Source organism: Triturus cristatus, chromosome 10 (genome assembly GCF_964204655.1).
Source record: "Triturus cristatus chromosome 10, aTriCri1.1, whole genome shotgun sequence".
NCBI lineage: Eukaryota > Metazoa > Chordata > Amphibia > Caudata > Salamandridae > Triturus > Triturus cristatus.
Genome location: NC_140593.1, coordinates 961589739 through 961608396, shown reverse-complemented (window position 1 = coordinate 961608396; position 18658 = coordinate 961589739). Strand labels below are relative to the sequence as shown.

Here is an 18658-nt window from a genome sequence, read left to right as displayed (position 1 = left end):
AATCTAGAACGATATTCACACGAGTGGGCATTCCCGTACACAGAGGATAAGTACTATCAACAGGATAGTGATCAGGCACCACAGAACAGGCCCCAGAGGGGAGGCCGAGTACAAGCTAGGCGCACTCCCCAGAACTGGACATTCGACAATACCTCGAGTGAGGAAGAAGAGGGGACATCTGGTCCGGAACAAAGGGGAGTGAGATTCAACCCACAGGTTCAATCCAATCAGGACCTGGGTGGCCTTTTACGCTCTTTTTTAGTCCAGAGCCAGAGAGGAAACAGAGGGGGCGGGTCGAGAGGTCGAGGTCGAGGACGTCAGAATCAGTCCCAGACATGGCAGTCATTCTCCCCCCGCGTAACCAGGAGCAGGGGCAGAATGCCCACGTAGACAATATTGTGGTTAATTTGTCCGATTACCAACTTTCAAATGATGAACTGAGAGTGCTCAATAAAGGCTTGGGGTATGTTCCAACTCCCAGACATGACCCTTTCAAATGTAGAATGGAAGTACATGAGGCAATGAGGAAGATCAAATTAAAAAAGTTTTTCGCACTGAAGGACTCGGAACCTCCATCACTGTTTACCACTAATCTACACCGTCCCTCTCATTTTTGCCCCCCGAGTCACACAGTAGGCCCTGAAGTTCTTGCCTTCGAAAGAAAGGTTCTTGATGAGATTAGGTTGCTTGAGGAGACAGAACAAAGAAATGTATTCAGCAACATGACCAAGAACGATTGGCATGCTTTGACATCGTTGCAAAAGAATTCAGCCCTTACGATTAAATCGGCCGATAAGGGTGGGGCTATCGTCCTAATGAATACTGCTGACTATGAGAGAGAGGTCCGAAGGCTTTTGGATGATAGAAAGAACTATCAACCGTTGATCAGAGATCCCACCGCTGAATTGTTGAATACCATCACCACTATGGTGGGACATGCGAGAGAAAGAAATTGGATTACCACCAAGGAAGCTGACTTCCTAGTTAACAGCAAGCCCAGGATTCCGGCATTTTACATCTTGCCGAAAATCCATAAGGCACAACGGCCCCCTCCAGGACGCCCGATAGTGTCGGGGATTTCCTCTGTACTGGAACCATTGTCTCAATTTGCCGACTTCTTCCTCAGGGAGTCGGTGGTTAAACAACTGTCATATGTCCAGGATACCACCGACATCTTGAATACCATCCAAGATTTAAGGTTTGATGAATTGCAACAGATACTTGTTACTATCGATATTGAATCGTTATATACAAGTATCCCTCAAGACGCAACGCTTGTGGCAGCAGCACGTGCCCTTGAAAGTCAGGAGTGGTTTTATGACACCCCCCAAACCTTTGTTATGCAATGCATAGAGGTAGCACTCACTCGGAATTACTTTGCCTATAAGGATGATATGTTCCTACAAATATCTGGGACTTCTATGGGTGCTACCTTCGCACCGAGTCTGGCCTGCATCTACGTGGGCCAGTTCGAGGAACATCATCTATATCATCCATCTAATCCCTTCCAGGGGCACATCAGCCTCTGGAAGCGGTATATTGATGATGTTCTTTGCATATGGACTGGTACACGTATCCATCTTGGTGAGTTTTTGGAATGGCTCAACAATCGGGACAGATGTTTGAAGTTCACATGGAACATCAGCACCGAGAAGGTTACATACCTAGACTTGGACATCACTGTGACTGGCGATAGGTTAACCTCTACTGTTCATCAGAAACCCACCAATAAAAATTCCCTCTTACACTATCAATCCTTCCATCCTAGAGCGTTGAGGGATAATCTGCCAGTGGGACAGTTTCTGCGTTACCGCAGAAACTGTTCCTCGACTGTCGACTTTTTGAAACAGTCTGAAGCCCTCACTGAGAAGCTGGTACAGAGGGCATACCCTAGAAAAATTGTCAACAGAGCTCGTAAGAGGGCACATAACACCCCACGTGAAGCACTTTTGGAAAGAAACTCGAGGGAGAGCTCTGATTGTCTACCCATAGTGCTCACCTTTGATCCCCTTGCGACAAAAATTCGTCAGGCCATTAGAAAGCATTGGTCCTTATTATCCACCAGTGACTATAACATGCCAGCACCTCGGTTTGCCTTCAGAAGAGCCCAGAACTTTAAAGACAGGCTTGTTCACACTAGGCCTCAATCACAAGTGACCAATACATCCATTCCCACGGGACACTACCCGTGTGGAGGCTGTTCTGTCTGTGAACTAACTGAAAAAACAACTAGTGTTCAGCTGCAGGATGGACGGACTTGGCACTTAAATAAGTTCAGTAACTGCAATTCATCAAACACGATTTACAGGCTTACTTGCCCATGTGGGCTTCACTATATTGGCCTCACCACAAGAAAAATCAAGGTGAGGATACAAGAGCACCTCAGTACCATCAAGAACGGCAAATTAACCACAAAACTGGTTCAACATTACAAAGACCACCAGCACAACTATAAGGCTGTTAAATGGGTGGTGCTAGAAAGAGTGATGGGCCAGGTTAATCAAATTGAGAATACGCTTGCAGTGAAGGAAGCTCGCTGGATTTATTCCGAAAAGGTTGATCAAGTTGGCCTGAATGATCAAATAGAGTGGAACAAGATTTCTAGACGATGAAAACTGGGGTCATTGTTGTAGGTCCTGTAATTTGGTGGATATACTCGTGGTATGTACTGTGTGCCAGTTCTTGGTAAAAACATCCGTCCCCCATGTGTCTTGACAGATTCTTGACACAGCTTTTGGGGTCATGATATTCGCCAATGAGTATTGTTTGGCAAAATAAATAGGAAATTTTCTATTTTTCCACCTCCAACTCCTCGAATAAAGTTTCTTAATTAAGAATTTAAAAATGATTCTATTTTTGAACGCCTCCTATTATAAACATACTTTTGCCAGGGTAAATACTAATGCACTGCCGTTGCTTTGAATGTGAATTCTGGCCACTATAAGATGGCCGCCGTGATGGACGCTTATACGTAACGATCCGGGTCATCAGCCCGAACCCGGAAGTATCAATGTTGAGCCGCCGGCTTAAATAGCGGCCGCACAAGCCCCGGATTGTTCCGGGAATGAGTTACCGAGTGAGCTCTTCTACCGTACGGTGAGTTGGGGTTGGCCAGCATTAATATCGTTGGCGGGACGAGAACGCGCAGCGAAAGCAATAGAGCAGTGGTGTGTTTAGTTAATTGGGACAACATGGGTGAACTTAGGTAAAGAGAGTCTCCCAACCACATGGTGCTCCTTGGCAAACATCTTTTTACATGCGGAGGCACATTGGGAAGTTTTTGTCAGAGAGTTTGCGAACCATCATTTTGATAAAGTACTATTAGTTATGAGCTAACTGGAATATCAAGGATGGTGGGGTGAATTAGATGCTTGACAATCATCTTTTTATGAACATAGTACTGGGTAGTGATAGGTTTTAATCAAAGACAAAACTCAGTGTCATCAACAAGTTTGCATGAGCGTTGAGATAGGGGCATCGCCTAAAACATTTGATTTGTCTTGACAGATGACGGTCTAAGCACCACTAAATAACGGATGTGTGTGGGCATTAGGACCAATAGAGCAACAGACAGTGCTCATTTAATACACTGACTCCGTGAGAGCTGGTATATGGGCCCTTGGCTTTCACGAGGTAATGTTCCCTGTGAAATGATGTGTCATGTCGGCTTGTAGGGGGGTACATTGTGGTTCCTTCATGTTGTTGTCAATCTGACATGTGCTTTTTATGTTCTCTGCATACACGCAGCGATTTCTGTTTGTCAACAGATTTATTCCAGGGAGGTGACTGCAGTCCCTTGACGCCCTGATGAATTTGCCGCCAAGTTAAGTAGGCAATGAAACATGTTGGCCATTCATAAATGTGGTTTTTGAACATGACCGTGTTTTTAACCTTGGGGTGACTCACAGAGTGGAATAAAACGGGTCAGAATATAGACGTGGGTCACACCTAATCTTATTTGTAAGACCACACGGGTCTTTCTTTTTCCGAGAATTTCTCTTTTGGTTTTTTTGGGCTGCCTAATATACCTCCCTTGGTGTATAAATTCTTTTACACAATTCTTTTTACACTCTTCCATGAGAAAGTCATCGATGATGAGAAACTCGTGAGCACACTGGCGAGTACCAGCCAGCAGCTCCTCTGGTGTTGCGCACGTGAGATGCTTTCTCATTCTTCACACATTTTTTCTGACTTATGCTTTTGTTGGATTGTCTTGCACATGACGGGTTGTTTTAAATGTTAAATTTGGAAGCACTTGGGTTGGTATTGATAGTTCATGACATGAACTACTTCTGAGGGTATAATAATAGCTTGTATTGCCCCTCTCCCAATCCCATGTATTGTGATATAGTGCTTGATATCTCCAGGTCTTATAGTTTCTATTATTGATTGAGTGGAGGGTGGCCTGGGTGATTTTCCCTCTTAAACTCCTCTTTTGAGTATATACATAGTACGGCGGATCAGCCGTGAGAGTTTTTAACTACACTGATCTATCTCAGACATCTGAAGGTTCCACTAGTATTCCGTGCCTACATTACGATAGACACTTCCAGTGCGCTCGACTTTGCATCTGTTGAGACAAACTATCAGGCCCCCTTTTGTTTTGTTTTCCTCTTTGAGATGGACAAGAATTGCTTAGCCTTTACGGATGACCAAATCGCTGCGATCCTTTCAGGCCCCTCACTCCTTCCAGACTCCGGTCTTTCAAATACGGGCTCTATACGTGAAGAATGGGAGAAACTGAGTTTTACTAAAAAGAAGCAAGTGAGAGTTGCGTTACATGGGGCATTGATGACTGAATATTATCGAGCTGGCGCAGCCCCTTCCAGTCTGTTGGTGAGGATTGAACCCAGGATCTTTTTAGAGGATAAACAATTCAGAATTGATTGGAGTTTCATCGCAAATAAATGCACTAGAGATTGGCTGATTCTGATTATTCAGACAGCTAAACGATTGAGCGAGGAACTCCTAAAAGAGATCCTAGAACTAGAGGAGAGTATAAAATCAGACTCTAGTATTACAGATGCAAAGGAACAGCTGCAGAGAATTCAAGAGGATCTTAGTGAATATAGAAACTATATGATCAACCAGAAGATAAAGGGGTTGAAGAGAAATCTAGAACGATATTCACACGAGTGGGCATTCCCGTACACAGAGGATAAGTACTATCAACAGGATAGTGATCAGGCACCACAGAACAGGCCCCAGAGGGGAGGCCGAGTACAAGCTAGGCGCACTCCCCAGAACTGGACATTCGACAATACCTCGAGTGAGGAAGAAGAGGGGACATCTGGTCCGGAACAAAGGGGAGTGAGATTCAACCCACAGGTTCAATCCAATCAGGACCTGGGTGGCCTTTTACGCTCTTTTTTAGTCCAGAGCCAGAGAGGAAACAGAGGGGGCGGGTCGAGAGGTCGAGGTCGAGGACGTCAGAATCAGTCCCAGACATGGCAGTCATTCTCCCCCCGCGTAACCAGGAGCAGGGGCAGAATGCCCACGTAGACAATATTGTGGTTAATTTGTCCGATTACCAACTTTCAAATGATGAACTGAGAGTGCTCAATAAAGGCTTGGGGTATGTTCCAACTCCCAGACATGACCCTTTCAAATGTAGAATGGAAGTACATGAGGCAATGAGGAAGATCAAATTAAAAAAGTTTTTCGCACTGAAGGACTCGGAACCTCCATCACTGTTTACCACTAATCTACACCGTCCCTCTCATTTTTGCCCCCCGAGTCACACAGTAGGCCCTGAAGTTCTTGCCTTCGAAAGAAAGGTTCTTGATGAGATTAGGTTGCTTGAGGAGACAGAACAAAGAAATGTATTCAGCAACATGACCAAGAACGATTGGCATGCTTTGACATCGTTGCAAAAGAATTCAGCCCTTACGATTAAATCGGCCGATAAGGGTGGGGCTATCGTCCTAATGAATACTGCTGACTATGAGAGAGAGGTCCGAAGGCTTTTGGATGATAGAAAGAACTATCAACCGTTGATCAGAGATCCCACCGCTGAATTGTTGAATACCATCACCACTATGGTGGGACATGCGAGAGAAAGAAATTGGATTACCACCAAGGAAGCTGACTTCCTAGTTAACAGCAAGCCCAGGATTCCGGCATTTTACATCTTGCCGAAAATCCATAAGGCACAACGGCCCCCTCCAGGACGCCCGATAGTGTCGGGGATTTCCTCTGTACTGGAACCATTGTCTCAATTTGCCGACTTCTTCCTCAGGGAGTCGGTGGTTAAACAACTGTCATATGTCCAGGATACCACCGACATCTTGAATACCATCCAAGATTTAAGGTTTGATGAATTGCAACAGATACTTGTTACTATCGATATTGAATCGTTATATACAAGTATCCCTCAAGACGCAACGCTTGTGGCAGCAGCACGTGCCCTTGAAAGTCAGGAGTGGTTTTATGACACCCCCCAAACCTTTGTTATGCAATGCATAGAGGTAGCACTCACTCGGAATTACTTTGCCTATAAGGATGATATGTTCCTACAAATATCTGGGACTTCTATGGGTGCTACCTTCGCACCGAGTCTGGCCTGCATCTACGTGGGCCAGTTCGAGGAACATCATCTATATCATCCATCTAATCCCTTCCAGGGGCACATCAGCCTCTGGAAGCGGTATATTGATGATGTTCTTTGCATATGGACTGGTACACGTATCCATCTTGGTGAGTTTTTGGAATGGCTCAACAATCGGGACAGATGTTTGAAGTTCACATGGAACATCAGCACCGAGAAGGTTACATACCTAGACTTGGACATCACTGTGACTGGCGATAGGTTAACCTCTACTGTTCATCAGAAACCCACCAATAAAAATTCCCTCTTACACTATCAATCCTTCCATCCTAGAGCGTTGAGGGATAATCTGCCAGTGGGACAGTTTCTGCGTTACCGCAGAAACTGTTCCTCGACTGTCGACTTTTTGAAACAGTCTGAAGCCCTCACTGAGAAGCTGGTACAGAGGGCATACCCTAGAAAAATTGTCAACAGAGCTCGTAAGAGGGCACATAACACCCCACGTGAAGCACTTTTGGAAAGAAACTCGAGGGAGAGCTCTGATTGTCTACCCATAGTGCTCACCTTTGATCCCCTTGCGACAAAAATTCGTCAGGCCATTAGAAAGCATTGGTCCTTATTATCCACCAGTGACTATAACATGCCAGCACCTCGGTTTGCCTTCAGAAGAGCCCAGAACTTTAAAGACAGGCTTGTTCACACTAGGCCTCAATCACAAGTGACCAATACATCCATTCCCACGGGACACTACCCGTGTGGAGGCTGTTCTGTCTGTGAACTAACTGAAAAAACAACTAGTGTTCAGCTGCAGGATGGACGGACTTGGCACTTAAATAAGTTCAGTAACTGCAATTCATCAAACACGATTTACAGGCTTACTTGCCCATGTGGGCTTCACTATATTGGCCTCACCACAAGAAAAATCAAGGTGAGGATACAAGAGCACCTCAGTACCATCAAGAACGGCAAATTAACCACAAAACTGGTTCAACATTACAAAGACCACCAGCACAACTATAAGGCTGTTAAATGGGTGGTGCTAGAAAGAGTGATGGGCCAGGTTAATCAAATTGAGAATACGCTTGCAGTGAAGGAAGCTCGCTGGATTTATTCCGAAAAGGTTGATCAAGTTGGCCTGAATGATCAAATAGAGTGGAACAAGATTTCTAGACGATGAAAACTGGGGTCATTGTTGTAGGTCCTGTAATTTGGTGGATATACTCGTGGTATGTACTGTGTGCCAGTTCTTGGTAAAAACATCCGTCCCCCATGTGTCTTGACAGATTCTTGACACAGCTTTTGGGGTCATGATATTCGCCAATGAGTATTGTTTGGCAAAATAAATAGGAAATTTTCTATTTTTCCACCTCCAACTCCTCGAATAAAGTTTCTTAATTAAGAATTTAAAAATGATTCTATTTTTGAACGCCTCCTATTATAAACATACTTTTGCCAGGGTAAATACTAATGCACTGCCGTTGCTTTGAATGTGAATTCTGGCCACTATAAGATGGCCGCCGTGATGGACGCTTATACGTAACGATCCGGGTCATCAGCCCGAACCCGGAAGTATCAATGTTGAGCCGCCGGCTTAAATAGCGGCCGCACAAGCCCCGGATTGTTCCGGGAATGAGTTACCGAGTGAGCTCTTCTACCGTACGGTGAGTTGGGGTTGGCCAGCATTAATATCGTTGGCGGGACGAGAACGCGCAGCGAAAGCAATAGAGCAGTGGTGTGTTTAGTTAATTGGGACAACATGGGTGAACTTAGGTAAAGAGAGTCTCCCAACCACATGGTGCTCCTTGGCAAACATCTTTTTACATGCGGAGGCACATTGGGAAGTTTTTGTCAGAGAGTTTGCGAACCATCATTTTGATAAAGTACTATTAGTTATGAGCTAACTGGAATATCAAGGATGGTGGGGTGAATTAGATGCTTGACAATCATCTTTTTATGAACATAGTACTGGGTAGTGATAGGTTTTAATCAAAGACAAAACTCAGTGTCATCAACAAGTTTGCATGAGCGTTGAGATAGGGGCATCGCCTAAAACATTTGATTTGTCTTGACAGATGACGGTCTAAGCACCACTAAATAACGGATGTGTGTGGGCATTAGGACCAATAGAGCAACAGACAGTGCTCATTTAATACACTGACTCCGTGAGAGCTGGTATATGGGCCCTTGGCTTTCACGAGGTAATGTTCCCTGTGAAATGATGTGTCATGTCGGCTTGTAGGGGGGTACATTGTGGTTCCTTCATGTTGTTGTCAATCTGACATGTGCTTTTTATGTTCTCTGCATACACGCAGCGATTTCTGTTTGTCAACAGATTTATTCCAGGGAGGTGACTGCAGTCCCTTGACGCCCTGATGAATTTGCCGCCAAGTTAAGTAGGCAATGAAACATGTTGGCCATTCATAAATGTGGTTTTTGAACATGACCGTGTTTTTAACCTTGGGGTGACTCACAGAGTGGAATAAAACGGGTCAGAATATAGACGTGGGTCACACCTAATCTTATTTGTAAGACCACACGGGTCTTTCTTTTTCCGAGAATTTCTCTTTTGGTTTTTTTGGGCTGCCTAATATACCTCCCTTGGTGTATAAATTCTTTTACACAATTCTTTTTACACTCTTCCATGAGAAAGTCATCGATGATGAGAAACTCGTGAGCACACTGGCGAGTACCAGCCAGCAGCTCCTCTGGTGTTGCGCACGTGAGATGCTTTCTCATTCTTCACACATTTTTTCTGACTTATGCTTTTGTTGGATTGTCTTGCACATGACGGGTTGTTTTAAATGTTAAATTTGGAAGCACTTGGGTTGGTATTGATAGTTCATGACATGAACTACTTCTGAGGGTATAATAATAGCTTGTATTGCCCCTCTCCCAATCCCATGTATTGTGATATAGTGCTTGATATCTCCAGGTCTTATAGTTCCTATTGGAGTAGGACCAAGACCGATTTGCATATGAAAATGATGGACTGGAATATGGCCGGAGTGATTGCCAGTGGTTTGAGACTTTTGCAGGCATTTTACTTATCACCTTTTGTTTTTTTTAATGTGATGCTTCAAGTGCAATGGCATGCCCATACATAGGCACCATCTCGCTGTGCCATGGGATGCAAGTTATACCTCACAGATAAGACCCAACAGGCTAAAATTGATCTTAGGTTGCTAGTGTTACTGTTCAGAGATGATGTGGCTTGGCACTTTGAGCTAGATTGTTCCAATAGGAGCAGGATAAAAATTGAGTTGCATTTGGTTGTACTTCACCTGCCGTGGCGCATGAAATACAGCCTAAGCAATTGGCACAGTTTGGGACTTTTACAAGCTTTTCACCAATTTGGTTTGGGTGATTTAAATATCCTGGAATGAGCAAGGACCAGGTGCACTGCATTCCCCATCTCCCCCCTCCATAAGTGAAGGAAATGATAATGTATTGCACACTAAGTTTTTTAAAAAAATGCTAAAACTGTTATAGCAAAGGCTTACAGCCTCTGTGACACAAGTACAAGTTAAGTTTGATCAATGAGAACTCCCAGAACATACATATCAAAAACTGATATATTTCTTCTTCAACCTATACCAAAGGTACACATTAAAAACAAACATTGACACCATGAAATGCACAACACAGCACCAAAGGGACTCTGGGGTGTGCCTAACCTCACCAGATCACATATGTACACCACAGTTGTGGCATTACCATGAAACTCCATACAGTGTGGCTTCCTGTAATAGAAGCAGAGGAGAGGGGATAGCATCCATGAATACTGTGGAGGCGATTGGCGAGTTTGGCCCGTTCCTGGAATGCTTTGCCTGGCAGAGGCTGTTTTTTGGATTTGACTTTGATTGGTGCTGGTCCTTCCACCACTTCCGGTTCTCTCTCTGGCCCTTAATTGAATATTTGAGGAATGTGGTTTGAGCCCCACATAAGTGGGCACTGGATGATTGCTAATAACCTCAATTAAGAGAGTGGGAGGAAGAGGTGAGGTGAAGGTGGTACAGATTCCAACCCCTGGGGCAGTATGCTAATCATGCACATAATGAGGCACTAAATGCTCTGGAACTTAGCGTGCTGAGATGTGCAGAGACATAGACAAAGCTAGGCCCCATGGAAGATGTACTTGGGCTGGTCTAGAGGCAAACACACAGGATGGTGGATCTGGTACTGCATCCTTTGAAAGAATCCAATTGCAATGTTATCGTTGGAGTGGCACTTACTGTGACAGGAGCGCTTGTGGCATCTACCTGCTGGAATTCAGGTACACTGTTGTCATACTCACCCCAGCCTCTCACACATTCTCAGGTGCAAGAGTGGCTTCTGGTCAGTCAGAGAGACTCATTAGTGAGCATATCCTTTACCATAGGTGAGTTTGTGCTGCTTACAACAGTGGGCAAACCTAAAATAACTGTGACATAATGGGGGGACCCAGGACTATAACAGCAGACTGCTGTACCCCAAGCATCAACACTGAAAAACTTGAGAGGATCCTAGAAACCATTGTGACAACTTGAGGAACCCTATCAGCCAATATAGGTATGGTGCTCAGAGATATCAGCTTACTGAGGGATGACCACAGAAAACTAATGGATAGGATCAAACAAATAGAGGATTCAGTAACACAGCCTAACAGTGATGCTATAAGGACCATGGAGCAAAAACTCTCAGAGCAAGTACTGGGCAGAAGAATCTGAAGTCAATTTATACAGAAACAATGCACGCGTTTTAGGTTTTGATGGTGAGGTGGAAGGTAAAAACACAGTTACTTACCTGAAAGTGTGGTTTGAGAACTGTGAGACACAATTGGCCAAAATTGGGGGGCGAAGCATTGGAGTCTTTCTCTGCTCAATCTATAGCCGAGATGTTTACTACTCTAAATCTAACCAAGGCAGCTGCCCCAGATAATCTCCTCGCAATTGTGATTAAGACTAACCCAATCTGGTGGGCAACTTTATTTTTAAAGGTTTTTATAGCCATAACTAAGTAGGATATATTTCCATACAGCTGGAAAGGTGCAATAATTAAAGCAATACATACGAAAGGGGAGTTAAATGTACCTGGTAACAACCACTTGATAAGCCTGCTAGATGTTGGTGCAAAATTTTATTCCAAGGTCATTATCATCTCATTAAAGAATTGGATTGAGGGTAATGGAATAGTCACAATGGAGCAAGGGGGTTTCAAGTGTGGGAATTCAACGATGGAGCACTGCTTTAGTTTGTGGGCCCTGGGGCAAAAGGCGAAGGAAACTACTGGGAGTTTATCTGTTGTTTTGTTGATTTAGCTCAGCTTTCAATTTGGTAGACCATCACTATACTCTGGGCTAAATTACGACAGGAGGATATTCCCCAATGCTTATTGGTGATCTTGCAAGAATTACATTCTCTAAATTAGGCCCAAGTGGAGATTGATTTAGACGGGCCCTCACAGAAAAAATATCTTTAGAAAATGTGTTAAGGCAGTGCTGCGTCTTGGCCCCCACAGACCTTCCGAGGGTGCTGGCTGCTACTCAGTCATTTCACCCGAAAATAGGGGGTTGACATGTACTGTGCCTACTTTATGTAGATGATCTGGCGATTCTAGGTTTGACCCAAGTAGGACTACAGAGGAAATTGAATAGATTCAACAGTTACTGTGAGGCAAACAAACAGAGGGTGAATTTTGATAAAAACATAAATAATTCCTTTCGGCAAGAAATGCAAACCGTTTAAGTGGTCCCTAGGTAACAGGATGGTGGAGATGATATTTTCCTATAAATACTTAGGTATGACGTTTAGAAAAAAGCTGATTTGCGCCCTAAACAAAGAATTGTTTGAGCTGCGGGTAGCAGCAACTATAGGGGGCCTAGTTCGCTTTAGGAATATGTTTGGTGGTCCATCTTGGTCTCCCCTTTCAGCAGCTTACAATGCAATGGTACCATCTCAATGTCTATACAGGCCGAGCTATGTCTGTCAATAAGACTGGAAGGGGATCTGCAGGTCTGGAATTTCTTGGCCTACAAAGCAACCCTGTGATTCTGGGATAATCTTTGGTCCTCGGATATACAGAAGGTATCAGTTCTCTGTGCTTCTGAAATAGGAAAAAGTTAGTTAAGGTGGGCAGGGCAGGTCAGAAATAGGTTAGGTACCATTGCGAGGGCCCTAAAAATGGAGACATTTAAGATGTCAGAGGCCTTCCACATTGTCTGCAAATTATATGTTCGAATCTTGGGAAAATAGAGGGTGTTCTCACACATTTCAGCACTTCCAGATGCTCATTTATGCTTATTATTATTAAAATTCCTGGTAGCCTTAAATGGCCAGTATCTAAGGGCAGAGAAAGGTAATGCTTTTTTCAGATGCGGAGAATAACTTCACATGTGGATTGAAGTTTCAAAATTGTAAGGTTCATTTTTTAATTGTTTGTTGTTATTTTTATCGATCTCATTACTTGATCTTAAAACCGCTTTTTATAAAACTTTTATTCAGCATGGAATTTTTAGATGTTGCGTGTACCTTGGCAATTTTTTTTTTATGCTTGGGTTAGTGATGCAAGAAGCCTCCATCATAGCTTATATAGTCGGATACTCCAGAGTTTAAGAGGCTAGAAAAGAAGGGTGTGTAGGGATATAGTGCATTTAAGTGTTTGTGTTCTGCGGTATGACAAGAATACTGAGTTTGTGTTAGTAGAAGTGGAGGGGGGGTTGTTCGGGAGTGAGTCAATCTTAATGTAAAACTGTTTTTTGTATTTATGTTTTAAAGGCAAGAGTCTAAACATTCATAAATTTGAACTTGAATCTACCTAACTCCCAGAAAAATCTAAAATATCTTTCAGGAGCATCATCCTTGTACCCCAGGTGTTTCTTATTTGAGGATGGGTTGTACTACATGGTGTGGCAGTGTCCGGGGTGTTGATTGATTTCTGAGGGAATCCTTGACAAGTTGATGGCATCCACCGGGAGGACTGGGCTATTTAATCCTGACAGTTGTCTGTTTTACCTTTTCCTAAACCCGAAACCTAAGAAAATGGGCACCATATTTATTGATCTGGACCTATTGATGGTGAAGAAGGCTAAAGCAATGCCCTGGTAATTCCCTTCAGCACCTCTCCTTGGAACAATTGGTCCAGAGATGGGTAGAGGTCAAATGTATGGCCATACATAGGGAGTAGAGCAGTGGTACAAGTAGAAGGCAGAGTAGAACGATGATGACACCTCATCAAGCCCAGGTAACACGCAACCAACACAATCTGGGCTGCAGCCTTGATCTACATACGAGAGTGCTAATTACAAAACTGTGTGAGGATAATGCAGGTGGGATATGACTGACTGATGTTGAACACTCTATGCAGTTCCCATTGAAAGCAAACTAACTGATATTGAGCAGTTTTCCAGGGAAAATGGTGGATGGCCTCTCATCAACCCTCTCATCCCCCGCTAAGAGGTAGAACTAATGTATGGCTACATCTCTTAAGTTTATTCCACGCTAATGAAAACCTTGGAACCATTGATCAACTCCCAGAGTCAGAATCTGCCTGGAATGCTAGAAATGCTAGAAATGCACTATGCAAATGCTCATAACGCAACACCTTCACTATTTTACACTTGTGACTTGCAGTTTGTTATCAATGGGCTTACGAATTACAGCTGTAAAGCATGTACATCATAGCACACATATATTTGCATGCCACCTACCTCTATCCAACATGTGGTCTCACTGGTCTTGGCATTAGGGGAATGTTCTTATGTTCCATTAAAATATGACAGAGTTGCTAACTGTTTTGATGCAATTTCAAATAATGTCACTTCATTCACCACTAACAGGTTTGCTTTGGCAGCATGCATTCTACCTGCTCGTGAGCGCCTGTCTGCTTGGGGACACGACTGTCGAATCACACAAAACGTCTTCCCCTCTAACCACATAAAGTACCCTTTCCTACTAAAACCTGGTTAGGTACCAATACTCCAGCAGTGGCGTGGCAAGCCTACCATTGGGGCCTAGTGCAAGCTAGTAATGTGGCCTGCTGTTTGAATTGTAAAAACACAAATATTAATGGACCAGTGTGCCCCCTTATGCCGCCAGGCCCTGGTGCCACTGCACCTGCTGGACCATTGATAGCTACTCTACTGTGTTCAAGGGAGCTGGAGGGTGAAAGCCTTCTCGTGGTGCGTCTGAATTGCTCCAAACATTTGCTAACTATCTTATTAATCAAATATCAAGGGTGAAGGGAACGCAAGTCTGAGACAGATTGCGCTTACCGGGGCTGGACAGGCGATTCTATCACTCTGACATTTTCCTGGTTGGCTGCAGGTTAGGCAGGGGCGTACCACAGGCCACAGCAGCCGCTGCGGTTGGGATGGCAGTGCTTCAGGGGGACCCCAACCATTCAGGAGCCTCCATTAAGCCCAGATATCGGAGACTCAGGTGCCCCTCATCATATTTTGTGGGGGGCGCCCATTAATTTGCGCTACATCACTGAGGTTCAAGGTTACTTTCAGAGCAGAAGGAATGCTAAGACCCAACCATGCTTCAACTGAACTATTTTACTTAAGACTTGCTGCAATGTGGGGCTGGAATTCATGTTTTTGCCGGGGTATATTCTTGAGTCGTCACCTCTACTCAAATCCACCCATGAGTGAAAAGAACGCGATTCCTAGAATCATACATACTAACCCATATCGGCCCACATTTTCCAACACAACCATCCAGCACACCCCAAGAAAACTTCTACATATCTAGAAAACATGCCATAAATGCACGCTTTCTGTATAATAGTGGTCCTGTAAATCTACTTAATTTTAGTATTCCAAGCTGTATTTCATCTAAAAACAACATTCTGTACATAAATTATAACTATACTTTCCACAGAGTTTAAGGACAACTATTTAACTCTGTATCTTTTCAGGGGCTGGATTGCATGCCCTGCACAAAGGACCAGTAATGTTGTACTGGACCCGGATCCAGGGCTTTAAGTGGGATGAAAAAACTTGGGGTACTCTCAAAGGGGCGTGGTCGATGTAATTAAGGGTGTGGCCAAATAATTAAGGGCTTGGCTTAAAAACACATAAACTGAAAATCTGTGCTTAGCATAGTGTGCTGCCCGACTGGTATTTTGCTGCTTCTGTTATTGCATCTAGATACATAATATAACAAGTAACTTTACACCTACAAGAAGCTGGGACTATTGGCTTTGTCAATGGGTGCATAAGATACATAAGTAACAACTATTGCTTCATTGTATAGAACATTGAAATGCATCCGTTCTGAAATGATGAGTGTGAAATACCTATAACAAGTCTCTTTTAAGTTACATCAAAGGTAGTGAAGGGTGGTTCTGCTGCAAAGTTATGATGTATTTTATTCACGCTAAATGTGAGGGCAAAAATGGAGAGCCCTATAGGCACCCGTCTCAACACCTGCTTTTTTAGAACTGCTGGTACTGAGCACAGGCAAGACCCGGCCCACATAAAGCCCTGCCCGGATGATCAATTCTTCATTGTTATTTACACAAACTCACCATGTCATTCTTGCAATAGTCGGCCAGTGCAAATACTGTTTTGCACTGGTCAGTAAAAGCAAATGTAAGTGCAAACTTATCTAGCCAGAAGGGCGAAATTAACTGGTCATCATTACACTGTATGAAACCAAAACACAGGGAACTTCTGATTTAAATGTCTTTTATCATAACATGCATGATTAGGGCAGTATACATTTGCAAAGCTTTTCCTTTGCAAACATGACATTTCCAGCAAAACTTTGCAAGCTTTTGAACCACTAAGACGATTGAGAGCCCAAAAAATTCGCTAAGAAAACACCCCACAACACTGGGAGTTTTCTTTGGCAAAAAAAGCTTTTTCAAGTGAATGTTTCTGCTTTCAAATGTGTGTGATATTTACAGAACGCTGTAACCTTTTTACTGTGATGTAAACGCTGTAAAACTGCTGTCGAAATTCACATTTTTGCCAAACCACGAAAAACAATGTTGAACATTTATATATTTTGTAGCAATTAACAGTACATTAATTTAAGCGATTTAATTGAATAAAAAAAAAACGTGTATTTAGTCTTCTTACTTTGCCTATAATATGGGTGCGGAGAGCACTAAAAGTGTAATACACAAAGGTCACCCAATGTGAAACTGGAGCAAGCTTTGCTTGCCAGTTGTATTACATTAAAGTTACATGTATTCCATAGACAGACTGTGGAAAATAAATATTTCTGCAGCACCAACGTTTTCTTCCAACCGAAGCTCACTCTCGAATTCTTATACAAAAAGTTCTAAATAAGTTAAACCACAAACTCTGAAAAAAACCACCTGGTCCTTCCTGACATTAATTTCACACTCGTAACTCACCTTGACTAATTTTGATGTTCGTCTGAGGGAAGGCGTGCGTCGAAAGTAAAAGTGTCAACGGAAGGGCGCACACGCCCCAGCTGAGCCGCGTGACAGCCCGGGTGGAGAACCCCATGTCCAGGAGTGAAGGCAGCGCGTGCGTCCAGGGCGCGCGGAGGTATGGGTCTGTCTGTGGCAGGGTGCGCGCGCTCACTTCACTGGCGCAGACGCAAGCTAAAATACACTCCTCCCACCCCCGAAATATATGTTCTCAAGTGCAGGCTGGGCGGGATGGAGGGGCGAGACCATGTGCGGTGATCCTCATCCCCTCAGGAAGCAGAAAGACTGCTGACCCTTCTGACCTGTTTATCTCGGGCGCATTCTTTGAGTGCGTTACAAGGGTCATTGGCGGTGTCTTCCCTCGTTTAAACAGACTTGTTTATCATATTGGTAAAACACATTCGAGGCACGGAGGGTTTAATTGTTTTCACGTGCAGGCTTTGAAGGTATGTTCTGGGCTTCTCATAAGCACTCTGCATACATTTGCAACAATATAGACAGGGGCCCTTTCCAGGCGTGACAGAAACAAATGAGAGTCTCTGTTACATTCATCGACAGAGGAATTTATGGATTTTCAAGGGAGTTTTGATTTTCGTTATTTCTATAATATTCAATGCAAGAGAACCCCACCGGAGTGCACAGGTCTATGAACGACTGTTATTATGTTCTGAAAGTACTAGCTGCTTGGTGTAAAAAGATGGCAGCAAAAAAAGTTTGCGCATGAAATGAAATATAAATGCAATTAGAATAAAATACGGTGCACAGGCGGTGCAAGGGTCTGTAACTACGCCCCATTATCTGAAGTTTTAAGGAAAAAAACTTAACTAAATTCCAGTAGCAGGGCTCGAGAACTTGTGTGGCCTCTATAACCTCGGGTCTCCTGGAAGCTAATTTATTCTGTTTATATAGTGTGAGCTCAGTCCAAGGGGAATGGGGCGCTTTACATTAGCACTAGGTTACATTACTCAAGGTAATTTTTTTGGCACGAGGACAGAGATTAAGTGATTTGCGCAGAATCACAGGATGCTGAGCCGACGACACTTGGCAGCTCTGGCTGTTAGGCCACATCTCCTCCCTGGGACATTCTAAGATATATTGCAGCTAACGAACAGAAGCACGGCCCATGGCTACGCACCACAGAGGTCGTAGTAGACCGAACACGTCCTGTATCGTTATTTTTCACAACCAGTTTATAGCAGAATGCTGCAAAATAAAGTGATGATCAGGTCTGGAAACTCAATAAAGAACTTAGTGTAAATGAATGAACTGTAACTGAGAACAATCTTCCAGGCAAAGGATGTATTTGACCAGTCCCACTAAATGACGATGACTGGGCAAGTACCGGGGTTAACAAGAAGCCTACAGAGTGGCAAATAATGGGACTGTAGCAACATTTTATTAAGCGGTGGGGCAAGAGACTAGGGGCTCGGGCCAGATGTCAAGCTTTGGCTCGGCCCGAGACCATGTGGCACTCTTGAGCCAAAGGCGAGCAAAGCAGGAAGCTGCTGTTTCTTCCTTCTCACAAGCCAGGGGCATTGTTACTACGTAAACACGTGCACACCAGACCACACAGTGGGTATTCTACACCTATGCAAACCACTTGAGTGAGAAGTGTAAATTACTTATTGTATTTGCTGGTGGTGCATGGGACCCTGCCACAGAGCACCTGAGTGTGCCTATTAATGCATGACTTGGAGTTTTAAGTATGCTTTCATAAGAGCGATCAAT

The 18658-nt window shown here is 43.8% G+C and overlaps 1 protein-coding gene across 1 annotated transcript in view; it reads right to left on the bottom strand.

Moving 5' to 3' along the window:
* Positions 1-17089, bottom strand: part of CLEC19A (C-type lectin domain containing 19A) — a 246174-nt gene extending 229085 nt beyond the window's left edge. The window contains exon 1 of the mRNA XM_085628854.1: positions 16892-17089. Coding sequence (XP_085484980.1) covers positions 16892-17006 — 115 coding nt within the window. The 5' untranslated portion in view covers positions 17007-17089. The remainder of the gene's footprint in view (positions 1-16891) is intronic.
* Between the last annotated feature and the right edge of the window lie 1569 nt (positions 17090-18658).